The 17293-nt window shown below is 40.5% G+C and overlaps 1 protein-coding gene across 1 annotated transcript in view; it reads right to left on the bottom strand.

Moving 5' to 3' along the window:
• Positions 1-6634: 6634 nt before the first annotated feature.
• Positions 6635-17293, bottom strand: part of YEATS2 (YEATS domain containing 2) — a 51907-nt gene continuing 41248 nt past the window's right edge. The window contains exons 28-32 of the mRNA XM_063132453.1: positions 16501-16699; positions 13369-13595; positions 11509-11583; positions 11264-11337; positions 6635-9430 (exon numbers count right to left, since the gene is read on the bottom strand). Of these exons, the coding sequence (XP_062988523.1) occupies positions 9322-9430; positions 11264-11337; positions 11509-11583; positions 13369-13595; positions 16501-16699 (684 nt within the window). The 3' untranslated portion in view covers positions 6635-9321. The remainder of the gene's footprint in view (positions 9431-11263; positions 11338-11508; positions 11584-13368; positions 13596-16500; positions 16700-17293) is intronic.

Here is a 17293-nt window from a genome sequence, read left to right as displayed (position 1 = left end):
TTATTTTCCAGCCACTTTGACAAGAGGTCAGTAGAAGAGACTCTGGATAGCTTTTGAACCTTGCCTTTTAAATCTGGGAATCAGTCTTGAAACATCTCTTATGTTGTTGCAGGGACTTTGATATCCCCTTGCTGAGTGTCATTCAAGGTATTCTTGACCAGTTTATCCTAGAACATGGTGCTTCACACAAATGCTGACTGGACTTTGGAGGGTTCTGGAAAAATACACGCACACCCACCCACCCTCCGAACAGAAGCAATACTTTATCTTCCAGAGGCCCCTCAGCTCTTACTGCAATTAAATACACCCCAGATTTTGTTTATGTCCTGGAACTCTTTGGAAGGGCATGTGGGTTGTGGCAAGATGACTTTTCTTGTGGGAAAAGGTATTCCCATCTCTCATCTTCATCTTCATTGTCTCCTGAACTGGCCAAACCTCATTTACTTTCGTAAGCATCCAGCCCTTGGTTATCTGAGGCAAGGCATAAGCTCCCTTATATTAGGGTGACCATATGAAAAGGAGGACAGGGCTGCTGTATCTTTAACAGTTACATATAAAAGGGAATTTCAGCAGGTGTCATTTGTATATATGGAGAACCTGGTGAAATTCCCTCTTCATCCCAACAGTTAAAGGTGCAGGAGCTATACTAGAGTGACCAGATTTAAAAGAGGGCAGGGCACCTGTAGCTTTAACTATTGTGATGAAGAGGGAATTTCACCAGGTTTTCCATATATACAAATGACACCTGCTGAAATTCCCTTTTCAATACAACTGTTAAAGATACAGGAGCCCTGTCCTCCTTTTCATATGGTCACTCTACCTTATATAGGTATGTGAGAGCAATGCATTGCCACCTTCCACATCAAAACACTCCCAAGGGGAAGGTCTAGACTTCACTCTGGAATTGAAAATCAAGACTAGATCCAGAATTATTCTGATCCCCCATCTTTAGTAGGCCAAAGGACACCCCCCACAAAGCAACACAATGGAATGAAAACTGAATGTTTTAAAAGTGAGGTGACTTTATACTCTGCCTACTCTACAGAGCCCTGAGGTGGCTTATATCAAAGCATCACAATAAAATAAGAAACATAAAAATACAACTCAAAACAACATACAACCAAAGGATAACTGCACCATAAACATTCCCCAACTTAAATACCCAGCGCCAACTGATCCTGCAGGGCCTACTATAGCTTTGAAATATCTGCCCAAAGTAGTAGGCCTTACATTTATTGGCACTGAGGTACGTTTATGTATTGGAACTGCATTCACAACCTTGGTACAGCTACTCTGAAGGCCCTGTGGTGTCTTTAGGGCTGGATTGGGGAAGCTGTTAAATTCTGAGGAGAGAAAACCTCATAAAGCAGCACAAGAGAAATTGCAACATTCTGAACAAAGTACCAGCTTTTATTGAGAACTGGTAGCGCTCAAAGCACTGCAATTTAAAGCAATGACCAACATAAGTTATTTAATGTGTATGTAAATACTGTACATATATATAATAGATGATTTTGGTTTTCAGAAAAAGAGAGTATGCTTAGTATTCTTTTATTTAACATTAATTGTTTTTGAGTATGCAAGATAGAAAATTTATTGCCTTGAAAATCCTAAATTATTACCTGTATATCAGTGATGCTAGTGCTAAAGAAATTAATGTTACATAGTAGCTGTTATATAATGTAATTTTCAAAGAGGGATCATCTTTAAATTTCATTATTCTACAAGTACATTTTTCTATAGTGTTAACACAGGAGTAATTTTTGCCTAGGCTCTTTTAATAAACCATTTCTTAGTTTGTGTTCAGTTCCACATAGATTGTATACATTTTTATCGAAAGAATTTATAAAAGGTTAACTAATTGCCAACAATATTTTCCATTTACTTTTGTAAATGTCACACTAATGATCAAGTGTGGGCAACTTCCGGAGGTGCAGTGGGAATTTTTTCCTCCCAGATTTCCGCTGTGGGCCAGAAGGCGCCACGTTAGAGCTTGGAATGCTAAACGAGTCAAACTTACTTTGCAAACAAGCTAAATTTGACCCCTTTGGCACTCCATAATGCTATGGATGCCATTTTTTTTTCCTATTTGGGGGGAACAGCCCATGAATTTGGTTTGGGTGGGCAGGGACAGCTTCAGGGGGCAGCAGGGGCCACATATCACCCAATCTGTTGCCCTGGTCCCTGTGACCCCTGTGTATAGGCATAATCTCTGGAGGGTCTCTGCTATTCTAGCAATCAGATGGACCCATGCTGAGCAGGACGTCTGTGTGTGCATGCACTGGACTCCTAAGGAGCTTCGTATTGGGGCACTCATATTTGACATTTGGCCATTAGAATGAAGAAAATGTGGCCAATAGTATGCAGTCATTATCTTTCATAAATGGTTGAGCAAGAAGTTGTAAAAGTTAGGTGAAATCCAGAGGAAGCTGAGTGTTCCGAAGTCCCAGCTATCATTAGTGCAGAACTCCTTAGTTGTATACTTACACTGGATTGGTTTCAATGACTTGAGTTACTTTAGTTGTCTTCAAGGGAATTTTTATTTTGTTTTCTTTGAATACCAAATTCACATGCAATATCACTGAAAGTCTCCTGTTTCAAAATCATTTTCCAACAGCGAGGGGGCTCCTGTTTGAGAAACAGAACTCCAAAGCCTCTCAGGCATGGTTTTGGGAACAAAGCCACCATCTTTTTCATAACTGGGGTGCTTATCTGAAGGGCAAAGGGCAATATTGCTTCCTTCCATTTTCCTACAAGGGCCCTTTGCTAGGTGAGCCTACACAATCGAATAAGCAGACATAATTTTGGGTTGGGGGGGTGGAACAGTAATGATTTTGCAGGAATGTGTTTAAAATATCCTTCTTTGCATGTTGAATGTTTCTGAGTAAAAACCTGTTATTTCTGCTTGATTGATCTCTTTCTGATGTTTTTAAACAGCTGAGGTTGAACTGGTTCGGTTATTTGCAATCTTGACTTCTACTAACCAGAAAAAAGAAAACCACACTGCCTATTTGGTTTCTGTTGTTGATTTAATATATTTCTTAAAAAGGAAAAAAAAACAGATGACAACAAAGCAGCTATACATGAAGTTTGTATTTTATGGACTCAAAGATAATTTAATAAAAATGTATTTTGGCTACAGGTTCTTTTCTTCTCCCCACTCCTCTCCACCACAGTCTTTAGCCTACTGGAAACTGTCTGAGTACTGAAATATTTTAATGGATTGCATGCATATTAGGAACAATAATGTTTGTAAGCTGTCTGCTTCACCTCCAGACTCTATTCTAGAGAACCAAGACTGGAAAGTTGCATATGCTACTGAGTCCCTCTGTCCTTTCTTCCCCCCTAAATGTGATCAGCTTTTTGGATAGGGTGCCTGGATGGATTCCTGTACTTCCCATTTTTGTCTCCCCACAAAGTGTGCGAACTATGCATTGGGATAACTTCCAGTTCTGATCATTTTGGGTGGTCTGCAGGTGGTATAGGAGCACTACTATGTACTTTCTAGGTGCTCCCACCCTCCAGAATAACCTTTTGTGGTCCCAGTAGAGCAGATCCACTCTTTCTGGTTAATGACTTTCTCACGTTAGATCAAGCCAATGCACTTCACTCTGATGCCATATATGGTTGGACTGAACTTCTGAGCAGAACTGAGCAGAACTTCTATGTTTCTGGGGAAGAGGGACATTGACCTCCTCCTCGCAACGTATGTATCACAAGTGTAACCAAAACAAAAAAGGTCTCTGCTTCAAGAAGCATACAAACCAAATTAGGAATAAACAAGAGAAGACTAGGAGAAAAAAGTACTGGGATATAAGGGACACAGTAAATTCTAGTGGTAAGGTAGTGAAAGTGCATTATAAACAAATCCCAATCACTTGTCAAAGATTTGCACCCTGGTTAGGTCTTTATGGAGCCAGCTCTGCACAATCTGAGTAGTTTTGCATACATGTGGTTTCTTGTCCAAATGTATCTTGAGAGGCTGCTTCATAACTCTTTGTTTCAAGATATAAGGATTAACATTTGTGACAACCAAAGTGTGCATACTCTTAATGTGTGAATACAAGGAATAAGTGATTTCATGTTGGATATATTTACCATCAACATCCTACTGCAAGCTCCTAGAAGGAAATCAACATCTGATCCATTATGCATCCATTATAGTTCTGTCTGCAACACAACACTTGGGTAAAAATCAGAGATGCTGAACCTCTTCCAGCCTGAAGACCAAATTCCATTTTGGATTAGTTTTCAGGGACCACATTCCAGTGGCAGGTGGGGGCAAAAATACAAGCATATTTTAGCGTCAAGCTCTGGCTGCCAGTAAATATGAGCCTTTCTACAAGAGGCATTTATTGTGCACTTGTAACTCACGGTAGTTTGTGGGCACTTTACATGACTTTGTCATCTTCCAGCGCCTTTCCTGTTCTTTGTAATCATTACTGCATTTCCCCACCTAACGATTAAAGTCTGGCGTTTCTAAGAATGGCAGCATAAAACCTTGGAGTATTCACGCAATTCTGCTATACCACAGCACCACCTAGTGGTTGTGAAATGGAACATATAGAAACACAGTGAGAAAAATCCTGTTAAGGAGGCAATCTTAATCCCACAAATTTGGAAGCAGAAGCTTCAGTAAAGTGACAGGTTAAAAGGCTCATTTAGAGAAGGTGTACACACTAAAAGGTGTGGTTAATCACAACAGCATTTGTATGAACAATATGTATTCAGGTGCAATAAACCCATGCAATGCTGTACAGGACTGTTTCACACTATTTCCAATGCTTGAAACAGTCTTAAGATTCTTCCATCAACAGAACTTGCCTTGAATCCGTGCCTTATCTCTATTCTGATGGTAACTGGTTGCTGTAGCAACAGATATTCTGCAAGACTCACTGTTATTTAGTAGTATGACAATTGACCTCTTTCTACTATTTGCTCATTCACAAGGCGGACTTGTTTTTAGATCGGGAAAAGTATTTCCCAGCAGAATAGATAAAATATATAGTTCCTATCTTCATAGTCCTGGGGTATAGGGGGCTTGGGAGGAATCACTCACAGAGCTTGGTAATTAGGCTGAATTTTGTTAAAAGCGCACACAACTAATATTGACAATTTCACTGGAATTTACCAGTGTTTCCTCATGGGCTGTGGACAATTTCTACTCAGCAAGAATTCTCTTTAGATACTGCTTAAGAGGGCAACCTAAATGCAGGATTGTGTGATTCCAAGTCTATGCAGAGGGTCTTTCGAACTTCATCGAATCCCCACTCCTCTTCATTCCAGAAACATTTTGCCTAACTAGGTACAGGGTTATTACTGAATATGTAGAAATATCTCAGTTTAGAACATTTTTTACAATAAATATCGTTTGCCGGAAAATGGAGATAAAAGCATCAACAGGTACAGACAATTTAGAAGAGAAATTCTAACTTTTCTGACGCAGCACTGCTGGCATTTTACTGAACTGACACTTTAGACTTTGAAAGTTACTAGTCTAAGGATCATATACTCTCAACTGGATTTGATTCAGAATCCTGCAGGTTAGCATTTTCCCTCACTGTATGAAAAATGGGGAGGCCATTCTCAGTTGTGGTGGGCCCATGGACACTAACATTTGCCCCACCACGTCAGATGCTAATGCTGGTCCTGTTTATGCTGTTGCTATTTTTTATGCAATTCCTGTCTTTTACATCCGGTTTAATTATAATTCTTGCCTTGTAGAGTTCCATCCTACTTTCCCATGTCATGCTGGGGTTACATTACCTGGATTTACACCCAAAGCAGGGACGAACTGGCTAGGAGGAGCTTCAGACCAATAGAGGGCTTAAAACTCAGTCATGTGAGTCCCTGCTTTTCCTGGGCGATAGGGGGAGTTAACCCATTGTGGGATGCCTTCCTCACACCAACCTGGAGAACATATAGTATGAAGCGGTCTACCAAGGCTTTTAAAACTTTTACAAGAGGTTCTGTGAATAGACTGAGGGCAGGGCACACAGTTCAAAGAAATCTGTCCCTCAGTTCACCACACAGATGAGCTCAGGCAGTGGTACAAGAATAGGGGTATCGATTTTTATATCAGAAGTTTGTGAGTTTATACAGTAGGTAGATAAAGCATAGCTCTTTATCGCTTTTCCAGTGGTATTTTTTATTGTTGTAGTTGATTGGTTTTTATGTTATGATTTAATTAAGATTTTATTTTTAACCTGGATTTTATTGTTAGCTACCTAAGCACTGTTGTTGTTTTTTATGGAAAGGCAGAATATAAATAAAAATAAATAAATTTTGTGAAAAGCAGCTTAGGACATGGATGCTTAAGAAACCAGAAATGGAGGTAAAAATCTGTATTTTCGTGGTTCCATCTTTATGGTGGTTAGTTCTGTGAGGAAGAAAAGAGTACTGTGTATTCTTTTCGAAAGTTTAGAGAATACTCTGCATGTGTCTGTTGTGAAAGAGAGGGTCCTCAGAGTGAAAGAATGAATTAGCATCGTAAGTGGGAGTACAAGTTGAAAGAACCCTGCATTAACCTGGCAGCTGCCAATCACCCCCCCGCCCACCCTGGTCTGCACTGCAGATGTACAAGAAAGCAGCACAGGCTTAGCACAGAAAAGAAAACCAAAGTCTAGCCCCATAGTGTTTAATAAAGAAAATTTATTGTAAATGTATATTACACAATTATACATTATAATACAATGCACAGAGTTTAAGCCAAGGGCCAATTTGGACAAATGGTAGCCTTCTACTAATTTCAAGGAGGTTACTCTGGTTCAGCAAAAGCAATTTGGGCATCTGGAAACAGTATTACTTCAGTTTCACTGAAAAAACTTGTTAAAGAAACCAGTCTAGAGTAACAACAATCTCATTTCCCAATGAAAGAAAGAACTGGCAAAATCAAGTCAAAACTGAAGCATGCTAAGTTTTGAATGGACAGATTTTCTTCTATTGCATTCAGAAATAGCTCCTTCACCACATCAAGATAGAAGTCTATCTTTGTTAGATTGATTAATCTTGGTTTCAATGATCTTGTTATATGTTTAGATTTCTCTCCTTCAAGTAAAGTTGACAGATAGAAGGGCTGATAGCAAAAACGTTACCACTAACTAGAAGGGCCAGTTGAATGCCTATTTAAATGTTAAATAGGTAGTGACAGCACCCTTTCTGTTTTCGTTTTACTCAAAAGAAAGGGGAGGGGATAATGCAGATTGGGACTGTAGCACTCAAGGAGGGAAGGCTAATCCTTCTCAAACGAAACCTCCCCACCCCAATGTGGCAGATACCCAAAATAACAAGCCAGCCAATTCAACCCTCCTCCCCTACTTTTCAGTAAAGCAAGCACAAAGGGAGCAGTGGCGATTACAAGAGGAAGGAGCCACACGTGGACAGTGTCGAGAAGTGCAAATGGACTGATATTTTTTTTTTTAGCCCTTGGAGTGTCAAGAGTAGGATGATCATATGAAAAGGAGGACAAGGCTCCTGTATCTTTAACTGTTGCGTCAAAAAGGGAATTTTAGCGTCATCTGCATGCAGCACCTGGTGAAATTCCTTCTTCATTACAACTGTTAAAGCTGCAGGAGCTATACTAGAGTGACCAGAGACAAAAGAGGGCAGGGCTCCTGCAGCTTAAACTATTGTGATGAAGAGGGAATTTTACCAGGTGCTGCATGGATACAAATTACGCTAAAATTCCCTTTTCTATGCAACTGTTAAAGATACAGGAGCCCTGTCCCCCTTTCCATATGGTCACCCTAGTTAAGAGTGCCTAATCCCCAAAACAGGCTAGGAGTCACGGACATAAAAACTGTCAAATTTGGAAGGAAACTCTTTCTTCTAGCAAAAATACTATGTTCAAATGGCCCATCTTAATGTGGGCTAAATCATTCTTATTGTCAGGGATTGAAATGGAGATCTAGAATGGCTCTTCACAATTCAAGATACTAAAATCAGCAAACAAAATAAAGTTATGAACAGACTGAACAAAAATACAGGAAAGCTCTACTCTCTATGCTGTTAAAGGTTTGTTTTGCTGGCCAAGTAAAGCATCTTAGCCAATGGCATCTCAACGGGATAGGGGTGAGAGACAGGACATTATTTCTTGCGGGATAAAAACCAAACTAGGCAAGTGACATGAATGTATGAAACTACTTCCTTTGAACAGCAGATTTCAGATTATAAATGTCTTGAATAAACTTCCAACCTACTCCATGCAGACTTTTGAGCGTTTGTGATGTCTGGTTTGCCATTTTATACCATAACAGGATAAATATTTGCTACCTTTATGTGTACCTGTCTAAGCTGCTCATTGGTTGCTTTTGGATGTAGCGTTACAAAAATGAACCTAGCCTCGTGCCAGGCTTGCGCACTCCCCTCTGTCTGGCGCAGTCACAAGGAGATTCTGTTTCTGTTTTTGGATTGACTGCAGTTTAGCATATCACCCAAATATTAAACTGTGGCTTATCTTAAACATGGTTAATGAAAATAAACCACATTTTAAAAATACAGGTTGAAGTTGATTTGATTCCACTAATAATAGTTAAGACAAACTACTGTTTGTTTGGGATCCTACAACATGCTTAATAAAAACCAGAATATATTACAGAAAATATATTACCTCCAGTATCAGGCAAAATGCCTCTAATGCTAGTCGCTGGAAATGTAAGTGGGAGTGTGTTACTGCACTCATGTCCTACTTCAGGGCTTCCTATAGGCATCTGGTTGGCCACTGTAAGAACAGAATGCTGGACTAGACGGGCCTTTGGTCTGATCCAGCAAGGACCTTCTTATGAAGCAAAAGCTTCTGAGTTCCAGGTCCTGTTAGAGGAGGAGAGGGGAGTGCATAAGATCAGGCATAGGCTAGGCTCATTCTGGTAATCCAAGCCAGGCTATAACTCTGCATTTCATTTCAATGCCAGCGGCAGCTAGTCTCTAGAGTTAGGGAAGCTTGTATTTACTGGATTACATTAATAGGTGTCTGCAATGAGTGATTTCCATGCAAACACATTACCCCAGTAATCTAGGCCATGATCTAAAATGCTATTATAACTATCATAGCAAGCTAACTTAGGAGAAACTTTCAATGAAATCAGGCATCTGAAATTTGGAACTGTTTTTTTTTTTTTTTAAAGAAAAGTTTACATGTTTTCTGGAAAAGGTTAATATATTCTTGAAACAAAATCTTTTAAACTTTTTCCTCTTGTATTTGAAACTTGAATTTGTAGTATTCCAGGTAACTGAGCCCCAACACTAAAAAATATGTATCTAGACACATTAAGATCTGGTTGCACCAGGGCTTTTAATCTGGCTTTCGACGCATTTCAGTCTGGATCACTGTTCATCATTCAATATTCCCATATGCTTGTTTGTGAGGAAGTCCAGGAAGGGAATGTTACAGATGGCTTGGTGAATATTCATCACTGTGATCTCTCTTGGAGTCCTATAGAGAGAATATGCCAATGGAATGTAATTAATCAAGCATCTGCATAGCACTTGATTAAACACATCCTATCCCTTGTGGGTAACAAAAGCCACAAGGGATAATTTAAGCCACCCTTCCCCAACTGGGTGCCCTGTAGATGTATTGGATCACAACTCCCATAATCTCCAGCCAGCAGGGGCACTTGCTGGGCATTATGGGAGTTGTGTAGTCAAACACATCTGGAGAGCAACAGGTTGGGGGAGGCTGAATGTTAAGCAAATAGAAGTGCAGGTATAAATAGGGAGCAGGTTTGTACACCGTAGTTTTAAAAAGTGCTTTGGGATCACTTTATGAAAAGTAGAGTTAACTGCTTAATTTTTAACTGCATTTCACTTGCCTTATAATTAAATAAGCAATATTTATCAAACCAAAAATTATATAGATGTAAGTATTCAAAATATATCGTACAGGAAGCTGCCTTATACCAGGGCAGACTATTTGTCTATCTAGCCCGGTAATGACCGTGGTTCTCCAGGGTCTCCAGCAAACACCCTTCCCATCATCTGCTACCTGATGCTTTTAATGGGAGAGGTCAGGGGTTGAACCTGAGACTTTCTGCTTCCAAACCCTCATCTATTGCTGGGATCCAAAGAGGTACTTTAGGCACCCGCAAGGGCTTGAAAATGATGGGTGAAGTTTTGATTTCTATGAACTGCAAAGCCGTATCATAAACTGCTCAGTTCCAAAAGTAGTTTGCTATGTGACATGGAGGGGAGGGAAGAAGCAACTGCTTGAGGAACTCAAGCACAAAGCCTTCTTGGCCAGAAGGGGCCAGAAGACGTGGAGCGATGTCTCACCACAGTCCAAGAGTCTTTTGGAGACTAAGGGTACAATCCTATGCATGTTTAGGCAGGAAAAAAAGTCCTTCAACTCCCAGCATGGCTGGGGCATACTGGAAGTTGTATGACTTTTTTCCTGTCTAAATATGCATAGGATTGCACCCTAAAGCATTTTAAATTTATAGTCCCCCAAATAATTATTACAGATTCTGTCCAATGAATCCATGCCAGATGATTTACAATGCAGGTGAGCAACTCCTGGCATGAATGTGGTTCTTGGAGGCCTAGGCTGTGGCCTGCCCTGGGTGGCCAAATCCATGAATTCCCCCAAAACCCCACCCCTCAGCTGTTTAGTGGGTTGGTGGGAGTGGGACAGTGACAGGGAGGAGGCACGTAGGACAGTATCCCTGTGGGCTATTCCTCCCCCCTCCCGCCCCATTTAAATTGCATACCCCTTTCTCCTGCCCAGCTTATTAGTGCTAGGAAAAGCTATTCCCAGCACCAATCAGCTGGGCAGCAGGGGTGAGTGAAATGTGTGGGAAGGGAAGCTTTAAACTTCTCCTCCCCAGATGCTGAAATGGAGAGGGTAAGAAAGAGAAAATGGGGGTGGACGAGGGGAACGCTGGCCCCAGACACTGCTGACTTTGGCCACACCCCCACGGCATGCGCTCTCCCAATCCACTGCCCATTGCCACATGCAGCCTTCGGGGAAACTGGCTGGCCACCCTGATTGATAAAGTATGAGTGAAAACTAAACTAAGACAAAACTAGCAGAGCTGGGGGTGGTTTAGTAATGAGTGTGTTGGACCAGTACCCTGCGTGACTTTTGACCAGACCCCGACTCTCAGCCTAACCTATCTCAGAGGTTGTTCTGAGGATAAAGTGGAGAGGAGGAGGGATAACGTACACTGCCTTGGGTTTCTTGCAAGAGAAAAAAAAGGAGGGATCTAAATGTAATAATAAAAATAAGCAAATAATATCAAATAATAATATCAAATAATAAAAAGTATACCTGTGGCGAGGAGCTGTTTGACAGCCCACAGCCAATGCTTCTCTTAGTATGTCACTGGCCAGTTGTTCTGTAGCCTGTTATAGAGAAAGTTTCAAAGGTAAACAGCCAAGGAATGCTTTCAGTTATCATACAAACCATGCCTTATAAAATATAGTTAAAAATATCTCACATTGCAAAATGCTGGGCACAATCTTTTTAGCAATCCATGTTTTGCATTGCTGGATTAGTGTTGTATAACAGCTTACCTTTAAAATCATATCTTCTATAACCGATGCATAGATGTTCTTGTGCAGCTCTACGGGCTGAAGGGAAATTCCTATCTATAAAATGAGCAGGTGAAGAAAAGGATACGACTCTTGGTTACTACAACCACTTTTCATCACATATTTTTTTGAGAAGCTAGTGGACTAACTATTAGGACTGGTGGTAATAATTATTTAAGAGTTCCACTGAACTCTAAATCCAACACAGCTGGAGTCCAACACATTACTCCTTGGCAAGTATTCATAGGACTGCAGCCTGCTTTTTGTTCTGAAAGGGCCTGTTCAGACAACACGCTAAACCATAGTTAGGCCGCTAACCCTTTTGCTGTAAATGGTTAGTGAGCATGTTTAAATCATGGTTATGTAGCCACCATGGTTATGAATGTTTCACATGGCACGCTAAGCCATAATGTTTAGTTCAAAATGCTTAACCACCATGGCTGCTTAGTGTGTTGTCTGAACAGGGTCATTCTCTAAGACTGCATCCTAAGGGAGTAAGTCGCAATGAACACACTGGGACACTTCCTACTAAATATGCCTAGGGACACTTCCAAAGAAACATACACATCAATTATCTGAGCTTTCTCCAACCTGGTGCCCTGCAGATGTGTTGGAATGCAACTCCCATCATTCCCAGCTAGCATGCTGGCTTCAAATTCTACTTCCTAAACACAAGAGAGTCCTCCAAATCCAGAAAGCTGAAAAATAGCAAGTTTTCCTTTCAGCTATCATAGATCAATGACGAACTGTATTCACATAGCAATAACTCACTACAACTGATTCCAATTAAGTCTACTGGGAAAAAAAGGCTTGCAGATTTCTCCGCTCACTTTCTCCGAATTACTACACATACAGATTTGCAAAATATTGGGAAAAGCTTAGATTTTTAAGTTCAAAACTTGCTGTTTGATAGCCCAAGAACAGCAACTGAAATGGAAAAAGGGGAAACAGTATGTTACTCCCAGATTCTGAAAACAGCTTGACATAATTGCTTACTGGCTCAGGAGAGGTGATTTATGGCAGGACACATTACATGGCAATGTCTGGATCCCTGGGCTAGGACTGCCGGCTGTGCATGGCGTCCCGTGATCTTTCCACTCTGTGGCAGCCTTACATATCTTGGTGCCTTCCAGATGGTCTAGATGACTCCCAGCCACCATAGTCAATGGTCAGGGGTTATGGCAGTGATATTCCAAAACATCTGGGAGGCACCTGGATGGGGAAGGCTGTGCTATGGCCTAAGGCCCCTAGTTCTGCATCAGTTGCTGTCTACGAGTGACAACTTCTTTTCAGGGCCGTTAACCCTAAAGAAGGGCACTTCAGGCTGTCCATTAGTACCAACAAGCTCCCATCAACCTTGTAAAGTAGGGGGGTCCTCCACTTTTTTGGAATGATGGGTGCTTTTGGGATTTTGAGATACTGTTGTGGGTAGCAAAACAAAATGCTTAATTAGTGGGTCACCACTTTGGTGTTGCCTTTTGCACCTATGGATCATAGCCTGCACCTGATTCAGCAAAAACATCTGCTTCATTGTCTATTGGATAGCGCAACATCTCTTTAATAAGGGGTTGTCTAATTCAGGTAATTCTTGGCAGTGCAATACAGCCAATGCTACTTTTAGACATATGTTTTAGCAAAGTCCAGTAACTGCTTCTTTTTATAAGGTTATTACACAGAAAAAAATTGTACTGGATAGTCTTTACTATTCACTGAACTACTTGCTCTATTAAATTATTTACTTGCTTCATGGAAGCTAACAAATGATCAACATAAATTGATTGCTGTTAAGAGCTCAAGGCAATGAATTATTTTCATTTAGCTTTTCAACACATTTCACTTTACCTGTTGTACAGTGTCACGCACGAACTCTGATGCAGGCTGGGGTGTCATGTAGAATTTTGCCTCTGCTTGTTTCTCCTCTTGCTCCGTTTTAATGTTTATTTTCAGAGGCTCAATAATGTTGAGAATGTCTACTTCCTCATCATTGTCTGGTTCTTGCTTGAGGAACTGCTCTAGCTCTTCAAGCTTTTGACATATCTCTTCCCCGGTAGTGTAAGAAGATGAGCATTCTTTTCCAAGAAGCAATCAGGAACAAAAGAGACAGAAAACAGTTTTGCAAATAAATCTATACCTAAGGGTATGCTACCAGAAGATGTTCATAGTTCATGCTCACTGCAAGGAGAAAAGGACCTAATTGCTAAAGCCCAACTGATACCTGAACATGGCCTCTGTTGACAACATGACGAATCATGTTAGCATCACCATTATACCTCAAAGGAAAGCCATTAAAAACAGAAACCAAGGCTGTGTATGGACTAACATTTTCAGAGCAATTTGCCTCCTCCTGTTATGGTGGCTCTATTCCCACTTCAATTTCAATAGCTGGATAACTAGATAAATATAAGGAAAGTGAGGGAGGGGGCTTTGCTTTGGGAACAACTGTGGGGGGAAAGTCTATCTGACCATCTTTTTTTTTTTTTTTTTGAAGTCCCATGCTAGCTTTTATTTATTTATTTATTTATTAATTACATTTCTATACCACCTAATAGCCTAAGCTCTCTGGACTGTTCACAGCAATTAAAACCATAAAAATACTGCATAAAATACAATTTAAGATCTTAAAACTACAGTATAAAACCTAGCAATAATAAAATAAATAAATAAAACCTAAATAAAAATAATAAATTATTTAAATAAATAAAACTAATTATTTAAATAAATAAAACCTAGCAATAATACAGAGATTTAGAAAATATAGATTTAAAACAGAACAAAAGAACAGTTTTAGGGACTGGAGAGAATGAACACTCTCTGTTCAATACACTTTTTAAAAATGTACATGTGAAAGTGATGTGCCGTGTGTGTGTGTGTGTGTGAGAGAGAGAGAGAGAGAGAGAGAAGGGAGAAGGCAGCCTTTAACTATTTCTTTTTTTAAAAAAAACCCTTAATATGTTTGTACATACATGTTCTATCTTAATGGGAAAAATATTAGCTTTTGAAAACTCTATTATACACAGTTACAAAAGTGGAGGATTTGGGAAGTGTTACATTGTAAATTTCTATGGACCAGCCTTCCCCAATGCGGTACTCTCAAGATATTTTAGATCACAGTACTCAGGTTTCCTACCAATTGGCCATGCTGAATGGGGCTAATGGGAATTAAAATCCAAAATGTCCATAGGGGAAAGGCTGCCAGAGACCAACAGGAACACACTTCAGGAATCCACTTCAGAATGAATTGTACTTGACGCACAACCTGTGGGCCACACAAAGTCACACTGCTTGTGATGTTAGTCCATTTTAAGCTTGCCTACAGTCTCTGCGCATGTGACCTTTCCTTCAAAAGCAGCACTGTGAAATGTGTATCAAGTCACCAGAGACTGTCAGCAGAAACCAAATCCGCACCCCTCCCTTTTTATTATATCAGGTGCTTCTCAGATAGACCTGATTGTATTTCCACTTCTGCAGCTGCATGTTTGGGGTAGAACAACTTGGAATCATTGTTTCCACTGCAAAAGTTGCATCCCTTCCCAGGGTGCTTCTAGGCCAAAACAGCTATAGCTTTAAAGCCATACTTAGCATCTATGCCATTTCCCCCCATTTTTTAATTTGGAGTTGATGTGGAGGGCTTGAACCAGATCAGAATCGAAGCACAGAGAGGAGATGAAAAAATACAGAGCTGCTAGATACGGATTGAAAGTAATGCCTGTTTTGGCCTCTGATGAAGCTTTTATTGTGCCATTGTTCATGCAATTTTACTGGAGGCTCAGACATCATTGCCTCCCATTTGTAGTCTGTGTCTTTCCCACTGCTGCTTCTGTCATTTTTCTTACCAGAGAAAATCCTTTAAGGAGGGGAAGATGGAATAGTTGCACAATGAATTTTGACAGGTAGCGCTAGGAGCCTTCTATGTGGAAGCAGCAGCCTCTCTTGTCTATTAAAATAAATTTCTTCTTTACTCCCTAATCTCATTGCCATTTAAAACCAGGCCTTTCCCAAGAAATAAAACCCTCAGCTTAAATACATGTCCAGTATTCTGGTAGAGGATAGAAACATATCACTTTTTTTTTTAGTAAAAGTAAAAATCCTATGCACACTTACCTAGGAAGAAGCCCCTTTGAACTCAATGGGACTTATTTCCAAGGAGGCACATATAGAAATGTGTTGTAAGTACAAAAGTGGGAACTGAACATTAAACAAACAATACAATGCTGGGGAGAGTTAGGGAGGGAAGCAGATCTATGAGCCAGTCCTACCATTAGGCAAAGGGAGATGATGCTTGCCATATTTTCTACCTCAGGTGCGAAAATAACTTGGCTTGCTTTAGGCATTATGCACCTTAACTTTGGACGGTGGGTTACTGTTTGCACCTTTGCCACAGGAAACAGAATGCAGCCCTGAAATAAACCCATTTCTTATAACAATTATGGATGTCATGAAGCACTGCTTGGTGACTCCTAAACTTGGTCAGCTTTGGAAGAGCTGTGGAATCAGTTACCTAGGGAGGTTGTGGGCTCTCCCACACTAGAGGCCTTCAAGAGGCAGCTGGACAACCATCTGTCAGGGATGCTTTAGGGTGGATTCCTGCATTGAGCAGGGAGTTGGACTCGATGGCCTTGTAGGCCCCTTCCAACTCTACTATTCTATGATTCTATGAACAAGCGACAGGCTATTCTATTTCCGCCTTCCCCATCCCGGTGCCTTCCAGATGTATTGGGCTGCAACTCCCACAATAAGCATGAATACCCTAATATGTTCTCTTGAATCTGGTCCAACCTACTAGAGAATAAAAAACAAACTTTGTATCAAGAGCAAAAAATCATAAATGTAGTGTTTTAATGCATGATTCCACAAGCACAGACTGAAACGTCCAGGACAAAACTAAACTGGCACCCAGAGCCTAAGAACAGAAGCCTAATGTGCAACTTTGGGGGCAACATGGACCTTTTGAGGTTCTGGAATAAGATTCCTTACCTGGCTCACTGTCTATTTGTGTTAACACATCTTCTATGGAATCTTCATTCCGAAGAGCTTCTGGGTCAGGTGGTGTATACCCTCGGTAGCGACACCAATGTACAACCTGCTTTGTTTTCAGAGGAACAATGCTGTGAAATTTAGGGTGTTTCTCTATCATTTCTTGGAGGATTTTCCTTACTGTCAGTGCTCGTTGCCACTGGAATGAATAAAGCCAGAAAGAACAAGAGCTAGATTTAGTATCAAAGTGTTTCATATTCACGTTTCGCACAAGTTAGAATACAACCAATTATGGTATATTCTTAAATGTATATATATTGCAGCATAAGCTTTCATAGAATAGAGTCCATTTCATCAGATGCAAGATGAAATCAGGAAAACAGGCACCTAAATATTCTCTACAAGAGGGTTTAAGAGTTATGGGCTCAGTTGCTAGACTGCTGTGTGTTGTTATACACACCCTCCTACTCCTTCTAAACGAGGCTGCCGAGATGGAAGAAATCTTGGGGGTTAAACTAGGAGTGGATTTGTGTGTGACAGGACTGTGAGCTCAGTTTCGGTACTGAAAAAATAATAATCCTGGGCTGATTGCTCTAAGGTGCCCCAGTCCTTAATTCTTAAAGTATGTTCCTGTGCTCCTAAGCCATGATTTTGCATTTGGTGGACCTCAGGTTTCTAAGAAAAAAACAAAGTAGATCCCTCAAGCTTGAAGTCTGCCCACCCTTGTGATAGTGTGCTTTGAGATCATTCCAAGCAGAAGAGGTGCTTCTCTTGAGGGATAAAAGAGCTGCTT

The sequence above is a fragment of the Elgaria multicarinata genome, chromosome 8 (genome assembly GCF_023053635.1).
Source record: "Elgaria multicarinata webbii isolate HBS135686 ecotype San Diego chromosome 8, rElgMul1.1.pri, whole genome shotgun sequence".
Classification (NCBI taxonomy): Eukaryota; Metazoa; Chordata; class Lepidosauria; order Squamata; family Anguidae; genus Elgaria; species Elgaria multicarinata.
This window is presented reverse-complemented; position numbering and strand designations above follow the sequence as displayed.